Genomic DNA, 24,906 nt, shown 5'->3' on the forward strand with positions numbered 1-24,906 from the left:
TTATTTCGGTTCTTTCGGTGCGCTGCAGTCCAAAACAATCCCCTCTCCCTCCCACCGTCGTGTCAGATACCTCAGTCGGTTGTGTCGGGTACGTAGGTACAACCCGACAACCGAACAAGAATGGCGAACAAGACGGGATAATTTGGGCAAATTACTCCACGACTCACCATCGCACATTTAGCGTGTTATATATGGCTTGATATGTAGCAGGAAAAAGGCCGATGTACGTGAATTATCTACGGCTGGTAGCTACTGCTGATGGTGTGATTTTTGTTGTTGCCATTTCGCAACTCAACCTGAGCAGGTCATGTCTGTCTTGGATAGTTTCATTGCGCAATTGCGGTGGGTAATTTTGGCACTTTGGTCATTGTTTTCCGGTTACTGCCACCGTGGAGACCGTTGCGCTGGCTGGATGGCTGGCTTGGAAGATAAACAACATGTCGATGTTGAAGAAGTGAAGCAAAAACCGGGAGCTTTAAATTTACGGCTTGCTGTGTTTTTTCCCCAACTTTGAAGAAGAGGAAGTGGGAGATTGGGTTATTCGAGAGATGTTTGTAGACAGAGAGCAACATGGGGAAAGAATTTACTCGGGGGTAATAGCTGTTAATAGTTGTTATACATTTTCAGAGTGACTTCTATGGGAACATTAATGGAGGAGAGGTGTTAAGAAGGCGTAATTTCATTGGTATTTGACTGTGATTTTTTTATTTTTTCATGGAGTTTGATTTGTATTCGAAGCAATATAAATTTTTTAAGACTGCAGTAATAATTGTAAGACCATATGAAAATTTCCAAAAACCTGCATTCAGCAAGATTTAAATTTTTTATGTACTGAGCACTACAAAATTTAATATGTGTAGAATGCCTTCTGCATTAAAAAAAACACAAACTTCACAATCTTGTCTTGATGTTTACACAAACAAAACATTATCATAATATCTCATTATTGCATAATTTTATAAAACTTTTTTTTGCCAAAATGAACGGAAGGCACCTTGCTAAAAACTTTAGACAATTTTATTTGATTGTTCTCAAGAATTCCCTTCACAGAATTATTCTAAAATAAATTTGGAGTTCTCTCTGGGAGTCCCTTGGGAATTTCCTATATCAGTCCAGAAATTCTCTGCAGAATACTCCAACAAAATCATGAATTTTGTCCTTAGATTCTCCTAAAACTTTAAACTACTTGAAACTTTTTTTTTCGTCTAGAATTCTCTGATAATTCCCTTGGATTTCTCCTTAAAATTATCTAGAACTTCTTTTCTAGATGCCCTTGTAATTATCGTCAGAATTTCCGAAAAATTCGTTGCAGAATTCCATTGGAATTGTACCATCAACATTGGATTCCCGTGGATCCTGAAATTCTCTTCACAATCACCATAGAATTTTCCACAGAGCTAATCAAAAAAATACTCTGAAACCACACAATTGACTTGGAGTCCAAATCAAAACTCTCTAGGAGTTCATCTCAAAACTCTCTAGGACAGGCCTGCCCAACCTTTCTAATACTGCTTTTTTAAATAGCTGTATCTTCGATCGATGAACATGTTTCAAGCTGCATTTTGTTGATTCTTCATTCATTCTGGGATAAAACTCATAATGATTAACAAAATTTGACTGGAGTTACATCATTGATGAGATCCAGGGACCACGTTTGGCCGTGGGCCGCACCTTGGGCAGTGCTGCCACATGACATTTTTTCTGAACTACCTTGGTGTCATTTCATTCAAAAATTCGATTAAAATTTCTTTGGAAAAAATCCTAAAATTCTCATAATAGTTCTTTAAACTCAGTGTATCTTGAAAATCTAGTCCAGTACAAGGATCTTAATATATTTTCAAGGTCCAAAATCTTATTTTTTTTTTGCAAACAGAGGACGAAGTACGATTTTTTTTCCCGATATGATAACGAAATTCTCGGTTTTCCCCGGTGACTTCGAATTCACATTTTTTTTTTCTAATTTCCCAGTACACTGGGCACCCTGCACTTATCCCCAGGGCAAATTATCCTGTTGAATTGTCATTTTTTTAACCATCTGTGAAGAACATAATTTAAACTGAACATTGCATAAGGTCCTAAGTAACATTGATCGATTCTCTTCGTTGACTTTCTCTTTCGTTAATAGGTTGAGTACATAACCGTATCTTGTTGTGTTTGTCGTATTGGATGCTAGATAAAAGCTTCTTTTATCGATATGTGTGCTGAAAATACCTAAGAATGTTTCCATATGGCCGTGGGGATTCAAAGAGAAAGTTGACGAAGATAATCTGTTAATGTTACTGAGTACCTAATGCAATTTTCAGCTTGAATTGAGCCTATAATATCATGTATTAACAATGTGTGAATCCAGTTTGAAATACCTCTATCGAAACCATGTGTCTTTCTTTTTATGAAACATTAGGAAGCATTTGTATTTCCCTTTACTTCCAAAGAATGCTCAATTTTCGGATCCAGCTGATGCAAAACAGTTTCCTTTGAAATTTACACAATGCACATAGGTCCAGGATGGGAATTCAGCAGACAATAGTCCTAGTGCATTTATCTTAAGTTTAAGAGGTGTGAACTTTTTTAGCTTAAAAAACTTCTTCTTTTGGTCGTTTTAAAAATAAGGGTGGACCTCAAATTTTGTTAAAGCAAAACTAACTTTTTATTTATGAAAATAAAAACGCATGTTCTTGTGCAAATTTGTAGCGGAGATTATTCTAAACTTCGTTGCCAAAGAAATATTTTATCTATCTCCTACCGTTCTCATTTTAGTGCAATTTTTCTGAATGGATTTGAGGTGGTACTGAAAAGTTCAGTTTTTCTGCTCTAACTTTTTTATTTTTCCGTGCAAGTCACATTTGGATGATTTTTATGTTAAAATAGTCACTTATGTCGAGAAACTTAAATTGATTTAAATGATAAAAGATGGAAGTTTAACAAGATAAAAGTCCTTGCTTTCGTCTTAAGATTTAGAGGATTAGTGTGTTCTATGCACTTTTTCAGCATGAAAAGGTTCTTCTTTTGGCCATTTCTGTAATTAGGGTCGTCCTAAAATAATTGATATAAAAAACAAACTTTTTAATTTTAGAAAATAAAGACACATGTTCTTAAGCAAAGTTGTAGCTGAGATGAATTCAAGCTACTTTTCAGAATCAATGTTTTTTTCAATTTCTTAAAGATTCTCATTTAGGAGCCATTTTTCTTATTTGACTTTAGGTGTTTCTTAATATATTTAGGAGCAATTTGAAAAATGATAACGTTAAGAGATAGACAAAATGTTTCTTCAGCATAGTCGCTTGAAATCATCTCAGCTACAACTTTGTTCAAGAACATGTGTCTTTACTTTCTAAATTAAAAAAAGTTAGTTTATCTATACCAATAATTTGAGAACCACCGGAGCTGCGTTGTTTGTTTTTTTTCTTCGCTTGTGCTCCCGGAACAGAAATTTGAGGCATCGCGAGTGATTGTTGTTTCAGTTTTTTTTAACCATCGTTGGAGTAGTCCTCAGAACTGGCCAAGTGGCCCCTCAAAGTGCATCAGTGTTTTTATCACACATGGCTGGAGTAAATTGGATCATTCGGGTGGTACGGTTCCTTTTTGTTTGTTTAATTTTATTTTAAACAGTATTTAAATTTAGGAGCTTGGCGGCTGCCGGTTTTGCTTACTCAGTAGAAGATCGTGGGTTTACTCCCAAGCTCTTCGAGAACAAAGCAATTACTATGAGCGAATCCTGACCCATCTCCTACCAAACTATCCAACTCCGTAACATCTGTGGGGGCGTCGGTGAGTCGTTGACCTCCCGTTAAGTAGATGTTACATCAACAATATCCTTCCTTTCCCCGTAACGGAGAATATGGGCGTGGCCGGCATGCTTTTCCTGTTCTGAACTTTGATTGGAGAACTATTCACTCCCAAATAGTTTTCCTTAAACAATCAGAATAAGAACGTTAAAATTGATACATGACAGTTGCCAGTATGCAATCTACGAATAACTCCGTTACACACGCAACGCAACGTAACCAATAATTTGAGAACCAACGTAATTTTAAAAACAGCCGAAAGAAGGAGCTTTTGAAGCTGAAAAAGTTCACAGAAGACTTCTTCTTTCTTCTTATTCGCATTTCAAGCATGAAAAAGTTCACAGAAGACTTCTTCTTTCTTCTTATTCGCATTTCAAGCATATCAGCTATTTGCGTGCTCTCAACTTAGTGTTTTCAATGCACTTCCACAGTTATTAACTGAGAGCTTTCGACTGCAATACCCTGCATGAATTTTGTATATTGTGTGGCAAATAAAATGATACTCTATGCCCAGGGAAGTCGAGAAAATTTCCAACCCGAAAGATTCCCTCGACCGGTCCGGGAATCGAACCCGCCGCCTCCGGCTTGATAATACCGTGCCTTTAAATACTAGGCTATGAGGCCCCATAGAAGACACTGTGGGCGGCGAGAATACATCTCATCCCCGGATAAGTCACGAATGACTCAAGAGAGTTAAAGAGACTATAAAAAGCCTCAATGGCGAAATTATCAAATGTCAAACAAATAGGGGAAATGTCGGCTTCGGTAATACCTTAACCTATATTCGTCAGGGGGTAAACAAAGTCCTAGAGCACTCAAATTTGGCTAATAGTTGCTCTGAAATACGAAAAAAATTTTGATAATAGATATCAAGAGAAAGTATTTCATCAATTTGTTCACACTCCGAACACGATACCTCCGATACAATGTGTAACGACAAATTGGCAATGTTTGGAAAATCATTACTCATCGATAAATTTTAAGCCTTATGATACCGAATAAATCTTTAAGTGGCGCTAATAGATTTGAAATTCGTGCCCAGTCAGGATTTGGTCAACCGTCCGAGTATATGGTACCCAATACTAACCTAGAACTACTGCTGTTTAAAATGTAAATTCAAACATAACTGATTTTTGGCTCCGCAAAGTGTCACACACGACTGAGCCTAGTAAATAAACGAACTAATTAAAAAAAAAAGATTTTCTATGTAGATTTTGTATGGCAACTGTTTTAAGTAGGAAGTGTTGAGCTGAATCATCCGTAAACAAAGTTGCACTCATATGCTATAGACACATTCTACGTGACGTTACAACCGTTTTGACCAATTTGCACTATATCAAAAAAAAAAAAAAAAAACAACCCCTATTTTTTTTTGTAGGTTTGTAAAATGCGTTTGATTTCCTAAAATAATTTATCAACAGTAATAAGTTTTGAGTAACTCAAAACGTGTTGGTGAGTAGTTGTATTAATTGAACTTTTACATACCATCACGGCATTTACGACATAGATATTTATTTTCCACAAATTAGCATCGTAAAAACTATGCCAAATTTCGGCCTCAACTATGTACTGTTTATTGTTGACATTCAAGAAATGTTACAGACACATTCTACCAGGATATATTCACGTTTTTGCCTGTTTTTATGAAGATTTTGTACTGTAACTGAAAATTTAAATCTTACCCCCAAATATTACTCCAGATTTAAAACGCGCGTGTTTACTGACTATAAACATTTGACGTATGCTAGAAATTCATATGTTTGATGAACTTTCAGAATGACAATTCTGAAGAAGGTCATATAAATTTCAATTTTTTTTACAGGGACATGTAAACATTTCATCAATGCTCAACGAAAAGCTTCAACTCGGTATTTAGTCAAGATAACAAGCGATATATTAGACTATAATTCCTTATTTAACTCGTTTACTGATTATTAATCGTTTTGGTACGACGTACATTTTTGATTTGGTTAAGAGTCTAGAATTTAACACATTTTTCAAAATGTAATTAAATTCTTAATGATCAAAATTTTGTTATGTTACTCCCTAAAAATGGAATTTCCTTTAGATTCACATTTTTCAGTCTTCGTACAGCCTGGATTAATTGATTAATTATGTATGTTTATTTTCAGCTTTCTGTGAAGGAAGATTTTTACTTTCTTTAATTATTGGTCCATCCATTGATCCTATTTAAGTTTCTTCGATAACGGAACATCTTTTGATTTATATTATATTGATTCACTTTGTTTAACCTTCATTCAGGTAAATCCAAGTGTATTGAAAAGCATGATTACACTGATTTATATGAAATTAAATTTAATTATTACGAAACATAACAAGACGTTGTATCAAAACCATAATCATCCTAATTATACAATAATGTATAATGTTATAAGGTTAGATAACAAAATTTCCCTGCCGTGATCTTTGTAGGGATACACATACTCGATCTTCAAAATAGCAAAGATCTCGCTCTAACAATCCTTTGATTGTACGACTTTTCCCCCAAAACCAGTCCCCTGAAAACACTTTCCCCGAAAGTTATTTCCCTGAATGTAACTTTTCCTCGAAAAACATTTCCCTTAAATATAATTCCCCGAATGGAACAGTTCCCTGAGAATAATATCCCCGAATGTACCATTTCCCCGAATTCGCTGGTTAACTAATTGTAAAGACAATAGTTTGACTTCCGTTAAAACAAAATGTAAAGGTCAAGCTCTTGAAATCGGTGTAATTGGTGTAATCCTATTTCAGGAGCTTTTGACATTTACATGTAGTTTTAACGAAAGTCAAACTATTGTCTTTATTCAACACACATTGATTTCTTCGTGCTCCATACAATTTTAGATTCACCCTATAAGGAGTTGCCATGTGACTAATATGTACATGTCATGGGGACGCATGATATCTTTTCTTTGTTTGAATGGAGCTTTTTTAACGTTTGTACCTATCCAACACACAACATTGTATGAAATTAGCTCCATGGATCATACCAAATTATACGTCAAATAATGAACTATGATTCAAAGAAGGAAAAGTTCTTGCGACAAGCAAATTTTTCCCTTCTTTGTATCACAGCTCGTTCTTTATTGTTTTGAAGAATAAATATCTAACTAATGTATCAAAATGATATCTCATTGTAATACATATTATTGAAGAACGAGCCGTAATACAAAGAAAGGAAAATTCTTGAAACAAACAAACATTTTTCTTCTTTGTATAAGGAGGGTGATGTACAAATTATGTCACGTCCTAAGGGAGGAGGAACGTGTAGAAATCTATGATTGGTTAATTTTGCCTCAATTTCGCGTGACATAATTCATGTGTGGCCCCTAACGGCTCGTTTTTTAATTTGATTACGATTAGGTATCACTTTGATAAATTAGTAAGATATTTATTCCTAAAAACGTTAAAGAACGAGCTGTGATACACAGAAGGGAAAATTTTGTTTGTTGCAAGAAATTTTCCTTCTTTTTATCTTAGTGCATTCTTTGACGTATAATTTCATATGTTCCATAGAGCTTATTACATATAATGTGTGTGTGTATGTTGGATAGGTACGAACGTTAAAAAAAAACTCCATACTAATAAATAAAAGATACCATGCGTCCCCATACTATAGTCACTTGGCGACTCCTTATAGGGTGAATCCAAAATTATATGGAGCACGAAGAAAACACCATACACCGATTTCAGAAGTGTTTGAGCTATACATGTAGTTTTATCGAAAGTTAAACTATTGTCTTAATTTGACACACATTGATATGTGTATTGTGGTACTGTTCGATACAAGTAGTTAACCAACCAAATATTTTACAAAACTGACACAATTCTTCCTTCTTTTTTATCAAAGCTTGGTCATTACAATCAGATATCAATTTGATAAACCATTTCTTTATTTCGTTTACGATTAATTAAAAGGCGTATTAACATATTTTTTTTCCTGATATGCTCATTTTGCGTTTCTTACCGTTTAACATTTCCATTCAACAACTCATATTGCTTGTGAGACATACAATACGAAAAGTATGTTCTTTGCACATTTTCATTGGAGCTATAATTGTACAAATACACTATTTTCCTATCATATCGCCGGAATGCAATGCCTTTAATGCCAATAACAAATTTTAACCATTCTACAGGATCTCGTAGGCCATTAACATAGAAAAAAGTTGTGAGTTTCACACGCTCACGGTATGTAAATATATCGGACATGATTATTTTCATTATGTATTTTGGCCATGAATATGCTGGTCCGCAAGGCTCTAACAAAAATTCAGTTTCGCGTATTTTACAAAGTTTTTCTAGCGAAGTCTTCATTATGAAATTATTGGATAGGAACCACTTTCTTCGTACACTTTACACACTGGTCAAACAAATACGAATGCAAGCTTTTAACGAAAGGCCGTTGCCAAATGTCATAACAAATCATAACCACAAACTTTATCTAGGGTCCTGATGAATGTGGGCGTCTTAGTGGAATACCTGTATAATGAGAGAGAGAAGGATTAGTATTTTCCATTTAATTCCACTACTTTATTTGCTTATCCTTGACAGATACGCGTATTTCGTCTACAATGTGCAGACTTCTTCAGTGTCTTGTACTTATACTCGACTGAAGAAAAACATCGCATTTACCGAATATATATTAACACAGGTACATTTTCACTTAGAAACTAGGTAAACTTAAATTTAATTTTCTATAGGAACAGGTACTCCGCTGCTTACTCGTTGATGTGTCCTAGGTAGTAACTTGAAAAGCCATGTGTGTCCGTTTCCTTGATCCCTGTTGAGTAAAGGCAATCCAGGCAATCATCGATAAAAAAGCGAGAATTCTACAAAGGAGATTATTTACAACCCTCACCACAGCACCTGAACCATTGAAACGAGTGTCCGTTCCATTTGATCAAGATATTACTTGTAAACTAAGACCACAGTTAAAACAATTCGGATTAGATTTAGTTTTCACCAGTAGACATAACCAGTTGAAATCATTGTTAGGATCCACTAAAGACCCAGTTAATGTTTTAGGTAAAGCAGGTGTATATAAAATAAGCTGTAATCATTGTAACAAAGTATATGTAGGACAAACCAAGAGAACTTTAGCAACTAGATTTAAAGAACATATAGCGGAGGTTAATAAGGCCAAAAAGCAAGAAGAAAAGGGCCTAACATATGATTTCAAATCAAAGGTTGCAGAACACATATTCACAGAGGACCACCAACTATCGACGGAGGACATAACGATTTTACGAACCGTATCTACACCATGGAAATTGGATGTTGCAGAAAGCCTCGAGATCAACAAACAACGTAATTCAACTTTACTCAACAGGGATCAAGGAAACGGACACACATGGCTTTTCAAGTTACTACCTAGGACACATCAACGAGTAAGCAGCGGAGTACCTGTTCCTATAGAAAATTAAATTTAAGTTTACCTAGTTTCTAAGTGAAAATGTACCTGTGTTAATATATATTCGGTAAATGCGATGTTTTTCTTCAGTCGAGTATAAGTACAAGACACTGAAGAAGTCTGCACATTGTAGACGAAATACGCGTATCTGTCAAGGATAAGCAAATAAAGTAGTGGAATTAAATGGAAAATACTAATCCTTCTCTCTCTCATTATACAGGTATTCCACTAAGACGCCCACATTCATCAGGATTCATCATGGCAACCAAGCCGTCGGAGCCAAATAAATTCATCGGATTGAAGAAAACCATCGCATCGCTTCACAAGGACGTAGCATTTCTGAAGAAATGCCAAAAATATAAGGTTATACCTATAAGCCATAGGATTAAGGTACGGACACCCACCCCACCCAGCGTAGTAAAGAGGATGGAAGCAGAGTTCATCAAGGATAGCATCAGACGGCTATATAGCAAACTGGACATGAAGGTTTTGGAATGTTATTATCTACATCTCAAATTGGCCAAGGAGTATCCAATTAAATTCCAGGAGTTTCTGTCTAGGGCCAAGGTAGCAGAGGAGTGCGAATCGGATAGGAAGCGGAAGCTGCAGGATAGGAAGCTAAACAGACTACGGCAGGAGTCTCAACGGAGACGGACGACACACCGAACGGGTGAGCAGATCCCATCAACCATCACCACGACGCCGAGGGTTCACTCCATTGATGGGTTGGTTGTCAACCGATCGACGACCGCATTCACGGAAGAACAATTGACACACCTCAACAAGGGGCTAGGATACGCGGTTACAACCAAGCCAGACGTGGAGCAGATCATCATTGACGTAGAAACAGCGATTACCAAGACGCTTCCAACAACATCACAGAATACGGTTAGGACTATCACATCGAACATAATCAAGGACGGACAGGACGGACGCGCCAACGAAAAAGAAATTCGGATTGTAAAGGAGCTAAAAAGTAAAGCAGTATACTACGTAAAGGCAGACAAGGGAAACGCGGTCGTTATCATGGACAAGGACGATTACGATAATCAAATGATAACGAAGATTAACAACGGACCGTATAGACAGCTTCGAGTAGACCCCTTACAGAACATAGTGAAACGCGTGGAGAAAGCACTGAAGGAGTGCAAATCGATATTAGGAGATGGAGCAGGTCGTATACGGGAACCCAATCCCATTCTACCCAGGATCAAAGGTCTTCCCAAAGTCCACAAACCAGGAAATGAAATGCGAGAGATCGTGTCTGCAGTTGGTTCCCCCACCCACAAACTAGCGAAGTGGCTAGTCAAAGAGTTCCAGAGTATGCCGAATCAGTTCCAGAGTAAAGCAGTTAGTAACACCCAGGAGTTCACCCAGCAACTACAATCTTCAGGAGACATCAACGAGGACGAGATTATGGTATCTTTCGACGTCACAGCTCTTTTTCCCAGCGTACCGGTCAAGGAAGCGATCAACCATTTGGAGGACTGGCTATTAACACAACGAGAGGATGCAGCATGGAGAAACAAGGTTCGGACGTACCTTAAGCTGACCCGCCTTTGTATGGAAGAGAACTACTTCTCTTTCCGAGGTAACTTCTACAAGCAGACGAAAGGAGCCCCAATGGGAAACCCCCTATCCCCCTTCTTGTGTGAACTTTTCATGGCCAACTTGGAGACAATCCTGAAGGAGAAAGGACTATTACCAAACCGTTGGTGGAGGTTTGTTGACGATATCTTCAGCGTAGTTAAACGAGAAGCCCTTCCACAAATTTTAGATGAGATCAACAGAATTCATAAGGATATCAAATTCACTCACGAGGTAGAAAAAGACGGGAAACTCGCATTTCTCGATCTTCTAGTCATCAGGGAATCGTCATCATCTTCCTCGCTTGAATACGAAATTTACAGGAAACCAACAAGCACCAAAAGAGTTATCCCCTATACTTCCAACCATTCGTTCCAGCAGAAAATGGCCGCCTTTCACCACATGATTCACCGAATGCAGACTCTTCCACTCAGCGATACAGGAAAGGTTAAGGAATTACAGTACATCTTCGAAACAGCAAGACTCAACGGATACAAGGAGACCACAATCCAGGCAATCATCGATAAAAAAGCGAGAATTCTACAAAGGAGATTATTTACAACCCTCACCACAGCACCTGAACCATTGAAACGAGTGTCCGTTCCATTTGATCAAGATATTACTTGTAAACTAAGACCACAGTTAAAACAATTCGGATTAGATTTAGTTTTCACCAGTAGACATAACCAGTTGAAATCATTGTTAGGATCCACTAAAGACCCAGTTAATGTTTTAGGTAAAGCAGGTGTATATAAAATAAGCTGTAATCATTGTAACAAAGTATATGTAGGACAAACCAAGAGAACTTTAGCAACTAGATTTAAAGAACATATAGCGGAGGTTAATAAGGCCAAAAAGCAAGAAGAAAAGGGCCTAACATATGATTTCAAATCAAAGGTTGCAGAACACATATTCACAGAGGACCACCAACTATCGACGGAGGACATAACGATTTTACGAACCGTATCTACACCATGGAAATTGGATGTTGCAGAAAGCCTCGAGATCAACAAACAACGTAATTCAACTTTACTCAACAGGGATCAAGGAAACGGACACACATGGCTTTTCAAGTTACTACCTAGGACACATCAACGAGTAAGCAGCGGAGTACCTGTTCCTATAGAAAATTAAATTTAAGTTTACCTAGTTTCTAAGTGAAAATGTACCTGTGTTAATATATATTCGGTAAATGCGATGTTTTTCTTCAGTCGAGTATAAGTACAAGACACTGAAGAAGTCTGCACATTGTAGACGAAATACGCGTATCTGTCAAGGATAAGCAAATAAAGTAGTGGAATTAAATGGAAAATACTAATCCTTCTCTCTCTCATTATTTATCTAGGGTGTTAAACGACTTTGTACTGTTTATCAATATTCAGCAGAGATATTTTTCACAATTTCATATAGATAAGTTGTAACAAACTCTATGATCATATTTAAATAGATCGTACAGTGTAAATTGTATCTTTCGGGGAACTAGTTCTTTCGGGGAAATAGTTTTCGGGGAAAGTGTTTTCGGGGGAAAATCGTACAATCGTACAGTGAGATTAAACGGCCACTCCCAGTCAGTCATTAAGTCAAAGCAGGCTAATTTGGAGATTTTCAAACAACTGCTCCAACAATCTGAATATTTGGTAAGTTGTGAGACTTCAAGCTCAAGATTTCATTGATGCATTGTGCAATAATTCGCATCTTCATTATTCTTCATTGCCAACATTTTTAAAGCAGTGATTATGCAAAATATTATAATAATGAGTAAATGCTTAATCTGATGAAAGTTTTTGAACATTCTTGGAACCATAACGTTTAGAAAATGTTTAACGGATTTTCCACTATTTGAACTTTTCCGATTTTATCTTCTGTGAAACTGTGATTATGGTCCAGTGAACCTAAATTTTATTAACCGTTAACTACTTAACGTTGTACATTGTCATTAAAGACGTAGTATTCCTGTTGTTTGTAAACCAATAGTTAGGACATTTTTAGAACTAAGTAATATTGGATGTCCCCGAATAAACATCAATATTACATAATCACCCAAATCGCAGATGTATGTCATTAAAATGTGTGACATTTTGTAGAACTATGCGCCGCTAGTTTGTTCAATATAATTTCATAAAGTCTGATTGGTAAACAAAAGAGATACAACGGTTTTAGTGACGGTATGAATTTAACTGGTTCTATTGTTCTGACACGCACTGTATTATTCCCTGACTGAGGTGTAAATCGAGGCTGAAATCCTAGTTCCCTAACTGCATTCCATGGATTGGTATCCCTGGGCCTTGGGATTCAGCTCAGTTACTAACTCAGTTAACAGATCAACACTCCGAACACGATGCTCGCGGTAAACTTAGTACCGGCAAATTGTTAATGTTTGAAAAATCATTGCTCAGCAATGTATCAATTGATTTTAAATCTATTGATGCTGAATACATCTTTAAAATCTTTAATTTTAAGTGGTACTAATAGATTTGAAGTTCGTCAATAAATGGCAGTGCTATGATTTTTCAAGCATTGCAAGTTTACCGTTACACATTTTACCGGAGTGATCGGAGTGTTAATCGTTTATTGCTTCACGAAATTTTGCAAATGGCATAGGGTTAATGTGTTTAATATCGGCATAAGTGTTCCAATATTGGGCTCATCCAAAAATTACGATGGAAAGCATTTTCTGCCAATTTTTCACTAGCAACCAAAAATATCCATTTGTGTTGTCCAGAAAACGCATTGTTCTAAGAAAAATTTGAGAACAGAAATTTTTTATCGATGAGCCTAATCTTTAAATCTGGTTAATATTAGTAACATTTCCTGTACATTTCGTTAGAAATAAATACACAGGATGTAAGAAACACTTACATTCTGTTCATTTGCTTCCTATGAAAAAAATAATGGTGGTTCGTACAACAGACTGTACATTTGCTACAATTATTTGAAAAAATCTTATTACCACGTTTCGTGGTGATTTATTGCAGAATCTGTATATCTTTAGTACAAATCTATAACATAATCTTGACTATTTTCTTAAGCACAATCGTTATGTAATATCTTGTCAGATATCAGAACGACTCGTCGCTCCAAGGCAGACATTTGCTCATTTGACCCTCGCAACAACAAAAATACCTCTTGTGCAATGCTTTCAAATATAGGGTAAGATAGGCCAAGATGGGTCACGGGACAAGATGGGTCAGCTATTACATTTATTAATTTATCTATTCGTCAAACTCAACAGGTTCAATGCATCCTCAATGATGATATGCTTTTACAAATCAGCATTGGGGCTAAATTGAGCCTGTTGATGTTGACAATCAAAAAAATAAATAAATCAAGTAGATGACCCATCTTGCCCTACCTTACCCTACGTTGCAGATAATGTTAACAGTCTCAGCAACACTTAATCCAAAATTAGATTCACTCCCACGCAACTCCCCATTAATGCAAAAAAAAATCATCTTCATTACAAGTTTGTTTGCCAAACTTTATCCAAACTCCACACCTCATTACATTCACAAATTGTGCCCAATAATTCATCTTGTAAATCATTTCATATTCATGCTGGGTACTCATCCACTCTGCTTTCATAATTTGCATATTTGTTCGCTCCGGGTCCGTTTTGCCTTCGCCGTGTTTTTTCCTTCGCTTCATTGTTCCTTCAATCTGACCATCTCTCGCAACACACAAACACACAGTCCTGTCTTTCTCGTTTGCGCTTCACTTTCACTCTTCCCTTCGGATAGCTTCTTCCGCACACCACTTTTGTGTCACTACGTCGTAGCCAGCTAATTATGATGACGACCACCACCAACGATAAACTGCGCGCGCAATCACTTTCACCGCGTCTTTCAATCTCTCTCTCGCGCTCTCTGTCACAGTTGCGGTTAGTGGAATCCTTTTTGTCTTCCCGAATTTTAATCCGACGGTGAATTACTGTTTCCAAGGACCGGTTCCGGTCCGCTTTCCACCAGTCACCACGTGGTCGAAAATCACACAGTATCACCACACGGGGTGTCAATTTCTCCGATACAAACACACGTGCTTTCGTACGCGCTTCGCTAGGCACGTTAACTCTATGGCTCGTTTCTTCTTGCACTTGAATCAGCCGGAAGATATATAGGTCACTACGGCCAGTACCGACCGGTAATCAGAAGCCCGCCGAGCAAGAGAAGCTCGATAATCTCTTATAAATAATTCAGGTTCCTCACTATAGTTGAAGCGGCTGCACACGGCTGAAGGAGAGTGTAGAAAACCGTAAAACTAAATTTGCCGTTTTTCACCTTGCGCTTCACTTCAATTTTCGCGTTCCTTCTTCGTTTTTGGACATGATCCACCTGCGGGACCATATCTATCCACCGTGCTCTTTCCATTCGATTCGAAAAATTGTTGCTTGATTTGTTATTTTCCTATTAAAACACTTCACACGTATCCCGAACGATCGATATGTGGGTATCCATTGCAACGCAGAAGCAAAAGGGGGCGTTTGGGAAGAGGGCAGTCGATTTGCTCGATTACTCTACTTCCTGGCGCCTTTCGAGAGTAAAATATTCACACCTTTTTCGAAAAATTTCACTCAAACCAACGCGTGAGATGCAGAAGTAAATAGAGAAATCAGAAAATTAATGCGAGGCTCCCTAATGTTCGACTTGGTCGTACATTCGTGGTGCACAGTTACCACTATATTGAGGTGGTCAAGTTCCTGCAGGGTGATTGATGAAGCCAGTTCCGGATTGCGAGTTTGTTTTTCAATGAAGTTTCACCGTTTGGAATTTGTTAAAACATTTTGTCCATTGGTAAAGTGTCATCCAACTCAGGATACCACCATTCCAAAATATCACAAAACATTTCCGACTAATTCCAAATTTTCCAACATTGTACCATCTATATTTTGAAAGTAATCACTTCACTAAAACTAGATACTTTTGGAGAAACTTACACAGTATTATCACTTGAATTGCACACTACCGCCCGGGGCTAAAACTGCGACACGTTTAGATTTGAGAAAAATCCACCCGAATTCGGCACAATCTGTTCGATTACTGAACTAGACTCGAAAATGTTTCGCCGTACGTACGGTCACAACCGTTTTTCCCCCGGAAAAAATAAAATTAAAAAAAAAGCTCTTAGCGAAAAGACTATACACAAAAGGAAACCGTCTCGGACCCGCTTCGGACTTCGAATTGCACTTGTTCAGAAAACTGCTGCGCTCTGCGAGAGCTCGACCGACAGTGTTAAAAAATAATTCCAAACTAAATGAAGTGTACGTTGATTTGTTCCGCTAACTGGTCTGGTCTGGCCCCGGCCTGCCAGGGGGCCTTCGCTCGCTCTCCCACTTTCTTTTCTTTCACTCTCGGGTTATGCTCGCGTCGGCTCCGTGAGCCGGAATCTCACTCGGGTTTGGTTGCTTTCGCTTCGCTGCAGCAGCAACAGCATAGCGCATAACATCCGGGCCGGATCTCGCGAGCACTCGATCGGTCGATCGGTCGGTGTCGGTGTGGTTGCGTAAACGGATCTCCTTCGATCGGGGTGGGTTACTGACTCATCCACTCACTAGGCTACCGCGTCACATTGCCGAAGCGCGAAGGTCACTCGGAAATTCCATCACTCCACTCCAGCGCCTGCTCATGCTCAGCAAGCTGAGGGGGGTGGAATTTTCACTTTCATTTCATGTTCGTGTTGTGTTCGGCTCGGGTGTCTTAACTCCCCACTTCGTGTGGTTGTGAGTGACTCAAACCCGAATAGGTGCCGGTTTCGGGATCGGATCGTTGATCGCCGATGATGATGGTGAGGATGATGATGATGATGATGATGTTGACGACGACGACGACGGCGATGTTTGTGCACTGATAAATCGTGTAATGTTGAGCGAGAAAGTTTTCTGGAAGGTGGTCGCATCGGGTTGAGGAGTAACTTTCAGCCAGCCGTAGCTGTTCGTGGACGAAAGGACTGAGGGGTGGTGGGGAGATGATTCGCTTGGATCGTCGGATATTGTGCGACATTTCGCCACGGATGCTGATTGGCTGAGGTGTTACGTTAGAGAAGAAGTAGGTATTTTGCAATTCGGTGTGTGGGGTATTTTCGCGCTGATTGACGCAGACAAGTGAGTAACCGATGAACGAACGGCATTGGGGGCGATTTCATAATTTTGATGGTTTTGGAACAGATCCTGCTAGGTTGGATTAGTAATGCGGGTGAAGAGATTGATATATTGAGTAATTGCATGACAGTCGCTACCTGTAAAAATGTTTGGTAAGACATATCTCTCACCAGTGAAAGATCCAGTCAGAATTATCGCCGGATTCCTTATTGCCGGTATCCCTTATTGCCGAGCTATCCGCGAATAAGGATACCCAAAGCTTATGTGATTTTCACTAAAAGGAGCTGTGGTGGATTATCTCATTTGTTTCGGTATATAGAGCTATAATGTCTTCGACAAAGTTGTTTTACTGGGATAGACCAACAAGCCTGTGTCATTGGATTAAGCTTTAATTGGGAACTACGCCGCTAGAGGCGTTTCACTTGTATGTTACTTATGACGGGCGCTATAATATATGGATCATAAGGTCAACATAAAATATTTCGTGATCCTGGCTTGTTACTGTCTTGATCAAAGTTGTTTAACTGATCAAGTCCTTTCGGATGATGGCCATATTAGTTCAGAACTCACTCACTACGCAGCGCAAGTGTGCATATGAGCTTGCTACATAAGCTGTATCTAAAAATCCTGGCCATATAAAAGTTTACTATCTTCAGCAAAGTTGTTCAGGTGATCATGTCCTTTTGTATGGTGTTCATATTAGTTCAGAACTCTCTCCCTACGCAGCGCTAGTGTGCATGTGAACTTCCTATATAAACTGTATTTCGAGAACCAGGCCATATAGAACTTTTCCGTCTTCAGCAAAGTTGTTCAGGTGACCAAGTCCTTTCGGATGGTGGTCATATTATTTAAAAACTCTCTCATTATGCGGCGCTAGTGTGCACATGAACTTCCTTAATATGTTATGTCTGGAAAGTTTTTCCATATATGATGTTGCTGTGCAATGTGAGGACACGAAACGGAATAGGGATGACGTGTAGAGAGGCTGTAGATCGATTTCGGACGCCATTTTAAAATCCAGGATGGCGGTTATCGATTCAAGTAAAAATGTCCTATAGCCTACTATATGGGTATTTCCGGAAAGGGGATGACGTGCAGAGGCTGGAAATCGATGCCAGACGCAATTTTTGAATTCAAGATGGCGGCCATAGGTTCAAGAAAAACTGTCAAATACCGTAAAATATGGCTATTTTCAGAGAGGAGATAACGTGCACATGCTTGGCATACACAGTTTTGGTCAGGAACCGCTCATTTGCTAATAACTTTGCACATAGTTGATAAAACATAGTTCTGTTTGAAGCAGTAGATAGAATAAAGTTTAAGCTTATTATAGGTACGTAAGAAAAAGTAGATTTTAAATCCAGTAATAAACTGTATCTGTTTTTGTGTTGTAAAAATCAAGTGAGAAATGCTCAAAGCACATCTCGGACTTTAAGTGTAAAAATTCATTGGTGTTGATTCAATTGTTAAGATTTACCTACTCTTTGCATATCTATAGTAAGCTATGATCCTATTCTATCAATTACGTTAAAGAAAAACAAATGTCAACAACTGAATGAAAAGTTATTAGCAAATGAGCGGTTGGTGTGTACAACTGTGCATGACAAGCATGGACGTGCAGAAGCTGGATATCGATTCAAGTTGCCATTTTGGAATCAAAGCTGGCGGGCATTGGCTCAATAAAAACTGTCGAATTCCAAAATATGGGTATTGATTTTGGATAGAGAATGACGTGTAGAGATCAGATATCGATGCCAGACTCCATTTTGAAATTGAAGATGGCAGCCTTTGCTTTAACGTAAACCATGGTGATGACGTGTATAGGCCCAAAACAAGGGGATGGTCACTCTACACAGTGTGCCAAAATCAAACTTTAGCACACCCGGGCGTCGTCATTGACGCTGTCTGGCACCCATGGTTACAATTTTTATGTTCTTTAAAGTTACTGGCAACACTGAACTTTTTCTGCGCTTATACAGTGTGCATGTGTCAAAATTTGTTATTGATGTTGCCACAATATAATCAAATTATTTTCAAAACAGCCGTGAATCTCCACCAAGTCTCGCCATGGATTCTCAAAATCGTTTCACCCGTGACGGCAGTCGCATTCACATTTCCTTCCAGACGAAGAACAGCTGACAGCGGTATCTTGACCTGACCGAGGTTTCCGGCCATGGCTACACGAACTAGCGATGCAGCTTCCACGGCTGCTTCCAATTCTGCTGCTGGTCCGTCTTTTTTTATGAATTTTAGAGGAGACGGACCAGCAGAAGGAACATTAACTACACAGGAAAAGGAAAATCCTTTCTTTTCTCAGAAAAAGAAAGCTAATGTGTTTTAGATGTTCTCGTTGCTCCACGCACCGGTCATCTTCTTGGAGGAGGAGAAGCACAGCTTCATAATGAACGGGAATTTTGTGCATTTGTAATCGATCGCGCTGTGGTTGCACTTCATGATGGCGTTCACCGTCAGGGCTACGCTCGGGAACTCGACCAATCCGGAGGAGGAAATTTTCCGATTTCAGCGGGAACATTCGCACTTGCGACGGGTGGCAGTCCTTGGTGGTCAAAGGGGTGGGATATTGAAGAAGAGGAGAGTGTGATTTTTGCTGTCCTGGGAAGTGATTGTTCTTGGAGGCACTGCAGACCTTGAAGCTGATCGAATTGTTCAGCAGGGTGTACGTTCGACTGGTTAGACTGCGATGGCGTCTCCCATCTAAACCATGGCCAAACCCTCTTTGGTCTTTAGGAACTTTATTCTGACATTTCCATACAGGAAGAACAGATTGAACAGCTTATCGGTGTTGGCTGTGTTGTTATCGAGTCCGTAGACCATCATCACTGCACCCTGTTGCTTTGCCGGTTGAATGAAGTTGACTGGTCCGTTTCGGGTCAGCGGTACGTCCTTCATCAGTCCGACGTGTGTTCCGGCCGGTGTTGGTTTCCAGTTTTCAGACGGACGATACTCGGGCGGTGACAAATTCGGTGCAAATCCGTTTCCTCGGTCGGTCTTCCGCCGAAGATGGATGTTTTTGAAAACATTGAAAATCAAAACAAAAACAAGAACTGTTAAAATACCGGGTTGCCAAACAAGGCATTATTCACAAGCAAACAAAAGTCAGTTCAATGAGTTCTTGGCACTGCCGATACAGCTGCGGCACACTGAGGTACACTGAGAAAAATTTTGGCGCAAAATAAGTGTGTAGAGTGACTACCCCTTGGCCCAAAATCGATGTCTGCCACCATTTCGGGATCCAAAATGGTGGCAATTGACTTTCGAATGGACATTTAGATTTAGATTTAGTGGCTATGGACAGCCTCGTATCAGTTCAGCACGGTTAACGTGGACCGTGTACGGGGTAGGTTTGGCGATAATCCACTAGAAAGGGGCTGTTCATTAACTACGCAGAAAGTTTTTTGGGATTATTTACCCCACCTCCCCCTGCGTAGACAATTGTCCATACAATTTTTTTTAAATTTTTATGGACCTTGGTTTTTGCCAACCCCCCTCCTAAACTGTCTACGTAGTTTATGAATTTGTCTAATTAATGTTTTAGGGTATTTTGGAGCTCAAAATCTTGCCTCGCATTAGTTTTCCTGAATAATGCTTATCAAGCATGTTGCATATATGAGGCTGTTCATTAGCTACGTAGACAGTTTCTTGACCCCCTCACCTCCCCCTGCGTGGACAATTGTCCATACAAAAAATTTAAAATTTATATGGGCCGTGGATAGTTGTCAACCTCCCCTAAACTGTCTACATAGTTTATGAACATCCCCTAATTTGTAGAATGTGTAAAACGTATCATTGAGCATGATAGCAACGTTTCGACTTCCCTTAGCAAATCTTGGATTTTTGCACTCTGTTCTGCAGAAGCTTTCGAACTCGGAAAGTTGATTTATTTTGAACTCGATTTCTACCGTGGTGGTATGAAAATATACTCCATATTCATTGTAAATGGGTCCAGTTCGCTAACAATTTTATCTGCTGCAGCTAGTTCTTCTCTTATGATTTCGTTGATTTCACCGTGTTTCTTATCCCCGGCGCACCAAAATTTCCGTGAATTTGTTGAATTTCGGACATGACCTGCAAATCCTCGTTGTCTTCTTCATTGCATTGTGAATTCGCGAAATGCGACGGAGGAATTTTCTTTAAGCAGTTTACCAACGTGCTTTGTTTTATGTCCTTTAGAATCACATCCAAGCAGTCGAAACAATTCTTGATGCTGAACTACTTTCGTGTATCTGCTAGTGAAAGGCCTTCATTCTCGGCTGTTTCCAGAATAACACTGTAGTTTCTCTTGACAGCTTGAAATTTTTGATGATGCCACGAGGTTGAATCAAAGACGTGACCTTTGGAGGCATGTATAGAAGCATTATGGGATTGCTCATGGTGGGCGGATGCAACGGAGCGTTATCAAGGAGCAGCAAAGCCTTGAGGCTAATGTTCTTGGCTGCGCAAAACTCCTCCAACTGTGGTGAGAAGCAGTCGTTTATCCAGTCCTCAAATAATTCTCGGGTCATCCAACCTTTCTTGTTGCCACGATAATGTCCAGGGAGATTACCTTCCTGTTAATTCCGCTTTAGAGAAAAACATGATTGAGGACCCTTGTCTGTGCCCTTTCGGTCCCGTCATTGTTTTCAGATGCTCTGAGACATTAGATCTTTGATATATTTTAGAGTATTTGACAGTTTTTCTCGAACCCATTGTTACCATATTGGATTACAAAATGGCGTCTGGCATCGATTCCCGGCCTCTACACGTCATCCCCTTTCCGGAAATATCCATATTGTAGGGTATTTGACAGTTTTTCGTGAACCGATGGCCTCCATCTTGGATTTTAAAATGGCATCTGGCATCCTTTTCCGGCCTCTACATGTCGTACCCTTTCCGAAAATACCCATATTGTAGGGTATTTGACAGTTTTTTTGAACCGATGGCCGCCATCTTGGATTCTAAAATGTAGTCTGGAATCGATTTCCGACCTCTACACGTCGTTCCCGTTCCAGAAATACCCAAATTGTAGCGTATCTGACAGGTTTTTTGAACCGATGGCCGCCATATTGGATTCCAAAATGACGTCTGGCATCGATTTCCGGACTCTACACGTCATCCCCTTTCCGAAAATACCCATATTGTAGGGTATTTGATAGTTTTTCTTGAACCGATGGCCGCATTCTTGGATTTTAAAATGGCGTCCGAAATCGATCTACAGCCTCTCTACGCGTCAGCAACATCTTATATGGACAAGCTTTCCAGACATAACATATTAAGGAAGTTCATGTGCACACTAGCGCCACGTAGTGAGATAGTTCTTAAATAATATGACCACCATCCAAAAGGACTTGGTGACCTGAACAACTTTGCTCAAGACAGCAACGTTCTATATGGCCAGGTTCTCGAGATACAGTTTATATAGGAAGTTCACATGCACACTAGCGCTGCGTAGTGAGAGAGTTATGAACTTATATAAACACCATACAAAAGGACATGATCACCTGAACAACTTTGCTGAAGGCAGTAACCTTCTATATGGCCAGGATTTTGAGATACAGCTTATGTAGCAAGCTCATATGCACACTAGCGCTGCGTAGTGAGTGAGTTCTGAACTAATATGGCCACCATCCGAAAGGACTTGGTATGTATGCGAAGTTCAGTAGCAAAGTAGAAGTAGCAAAAAAGTCTCTAAAGCATTACACGATATTTAATGTAAATTAGTGTGATAGAAGAAATGGATGTAATGTCGGTCTAAATGCCTCTAATTTGGGCCCATACATAAATTCAGCAATTTGCCAAATTTTTCAATAGCAACCAAACATATCCATTAGTACCATTACCATCCCAATAACGTGTTCATCTAGATAAAATTAAAAAAAAAGAACAGATTTTTAGCGATGGGATCAATCTTAGAGCCATAGGCCAACATTAGGGCCATTCCCCCTATTTGATGAAATTTACGAATACGAGAAACGAAATTTCTTCAATCTAGGCTATTGCTGGAGTCCCGCCGAATATGTTCTTCCGAGTCTATCACGAATTGACGTGCACCCTTTAGTATATTGGCATCTCTATCCTCGATTAACATTGAGGAATCGCTCTATGATTTCTACTCGTTCATGATTCACCAGATGATCATCGCATGGGTTGGGTAAAAATTTAATCCTAAGAGCATCGAGCGATTGCATCAGTTGCGTAATTCAACTTTGCGTTAAATCATTTTGGAGCTCATTTACCATACACAAATTAACCGAACCAACGCATCTCTACGCAGTCAACGTTCCGAAAAAGTGATTTCAACGACCTTTCCCATCCATCAGCGACGAACCTCCCCGTTTGTTCGCCCATCCACCTGTCTGTCTGCATTCGATCCATTTACCATTTCATCTTTCTCTTCCTAATTTTTCTCATTACTGCCGTGGCAATTTCCCCTCGTTTCCATCAAGGTGTGCATTCAAAGAGGCGTACATAATATTCATCGAAAATTAAAGTGATTCCACCGACAGCGAAGGCGGATGACCGGCGCACATGATGCTGTCAAGGACTGTTGCTGTCTGCATGATGAATGTACGCTTCCAGCGAGTCTAACAACCGAAAGGATTCGACTATGAAAAAAATAAATAAAAATGATAGAAATTGATGCACACATAATGAGCAAACGCACTCACTGCACCACTAGGGTGCGAGGGTGTTAATTGGACTGTGTACGAGATGTAACCGGATGCTTTCACTCGCGCCCATTGCGCACTTCCTTCGTTCCGCAGGCTCATTTCGAACGTTGCCGGGCCGCTTGCCAAGTCAAGGTTTAGTGACTACAAATTTCTCCTACGATTTACCATCATCATCAACGCGCGCGATGGATCATCTCGTTGCGCGGTCGCTTGTGCCCTTGAATCGTTCACGGATCTACGGCATTTCACGTCGTTGTTCGTCCAGTCATAAGGGCTTGCATAATTCGACCAACGAACGCAGCCACGGATCAACAGACCTCGATGAGTAATGTGTGTTTTCGAGCCGCTGTGTAACCGAATGACGCGCGAGATATGAGGCTACTTTTGGACATGGGGGGCCTCTGCAATGACAGCTGAGCATAAATTGCAGCTTCAAACATCCGTGACCAACAGCGCAGTGACGGCAAAGGGGCGGTGATGGTGACAATAATTGGAACACGCCTCTCTGTGTAGCAACAGAGCGGAGGCATTCGGGTGGTTCGCGTCAGCCGGATCGTGTGGGTGGTTGCGAAAGTGGGATTTTTGCGTCGCGACAGCATTATGGGTCAACGACGTCCGTGTGCGGTGGCGGGTGACTGGTTATTCAATCACCCGTGCGGTATGATGGCATAGGCTGCCGTCATATGAAAGTGAAATTGATTGGATGAGTCAGTTTGTTTTGCCGTTTTTGTTTGGATAAAAGTTTCAGTGTTTTTTTAAAAGTGGATGACGGTATATTTTTAATATCATAAAGAGAAAATGGTAGGATTTCTGCGAGGCAAGCGGATACGCTTTGTTCCCACACTGTCACTTTCTTTGACATAGATGTTTTTACGGTTAAGAAAACAATACCTGATCGTCCGAGATGTTTTTTTTTTGTGAATCTGTAAATAGAAATAAAAAATAGCATTAGGCTCGAGCAATAATCTTCAGTTTTATTGTATACTGTAGAGTCTGGTTAAAAAATTGGCAAATTTGGTCACAGATTTAAATGTAAAACTACGCCCCTAGTATTTGGAGATTATTGGCAGCTTTTTATTGATTATACTAGGACGAGTATTTCGTTGATAATTTTCAACACGTTTCAAAATTATAGACGATGGATCGTGAAATTTAATGAAAATAATGCTGAACGAATACCTGGAGAATGCCTCGGGATCTGTTTTAAGGATAGTCAAAATTATAAAAAAATATACATGGTCGATTAAACCAACTCACTGGTTCACTCAAATTCGCAAAAATGGTGGTTACTCCTAGACAGAGAAAATATGTGGATTAAAGATTTTCACTATCTTTAAAACAAATCACGATGGATTCTCC

General features: G+C 39.4%; 2 protein-coding genes across 2 annotated transcripts in view; one reads left to right on the forward strand and one right to left on the reverse strand.

The window, feature by feature from the left end:
* Positions 1-16,035, reverse strand: part of dyl (dusky-like) — a 110,722-nt gene extending 94,687 nt beyond the window's left edge. Inside the window, exon 1 of the mRNA XM_065220652.1 lies at positions 15,719-16,035. The gene's annotated coding sequence lies outside the window, so the exon portion shown is untranslated. The remainder of the gene's footprint in view (positions 1-15,718) is intronic.
* Positions 9,460-19,018, forward strand: LOC135700181 (uncharacterized). Its single transcript, XM_065220600.1, has 2 exons — positions 9,460-10,280; positions 18,922-19,018. Exons 1-2 carry the CDS (start codon positions 9,460-9,462, stop codon positions 19,016-19,018), a joined length of 918 nt encoding a protein of 305 aa, XP_065076672.1.
* Positions 19,019-24,906: the final 5,888 nt, after the last annotated feature.

Source organism: Ochlerotatus camptorhynchus, unplaced genomic scaffold (genome assembly GCF_037179485.1).
Source record: "Ochlerotatus camptorhynchus isolate MF236.1 unplaced genomic scaffold, CSIRO-AGI_Acam_v1.1 ptg000130l, whole genome shotgun sequence".
In the NCBI taxonomy this organism is placed as follows: Eukaryota; Metazoa; Arthropoda; class Insecta; order Diptera; family Culicidae; genus Ochlerotatus; species Ochlerotatus camptorhynchus.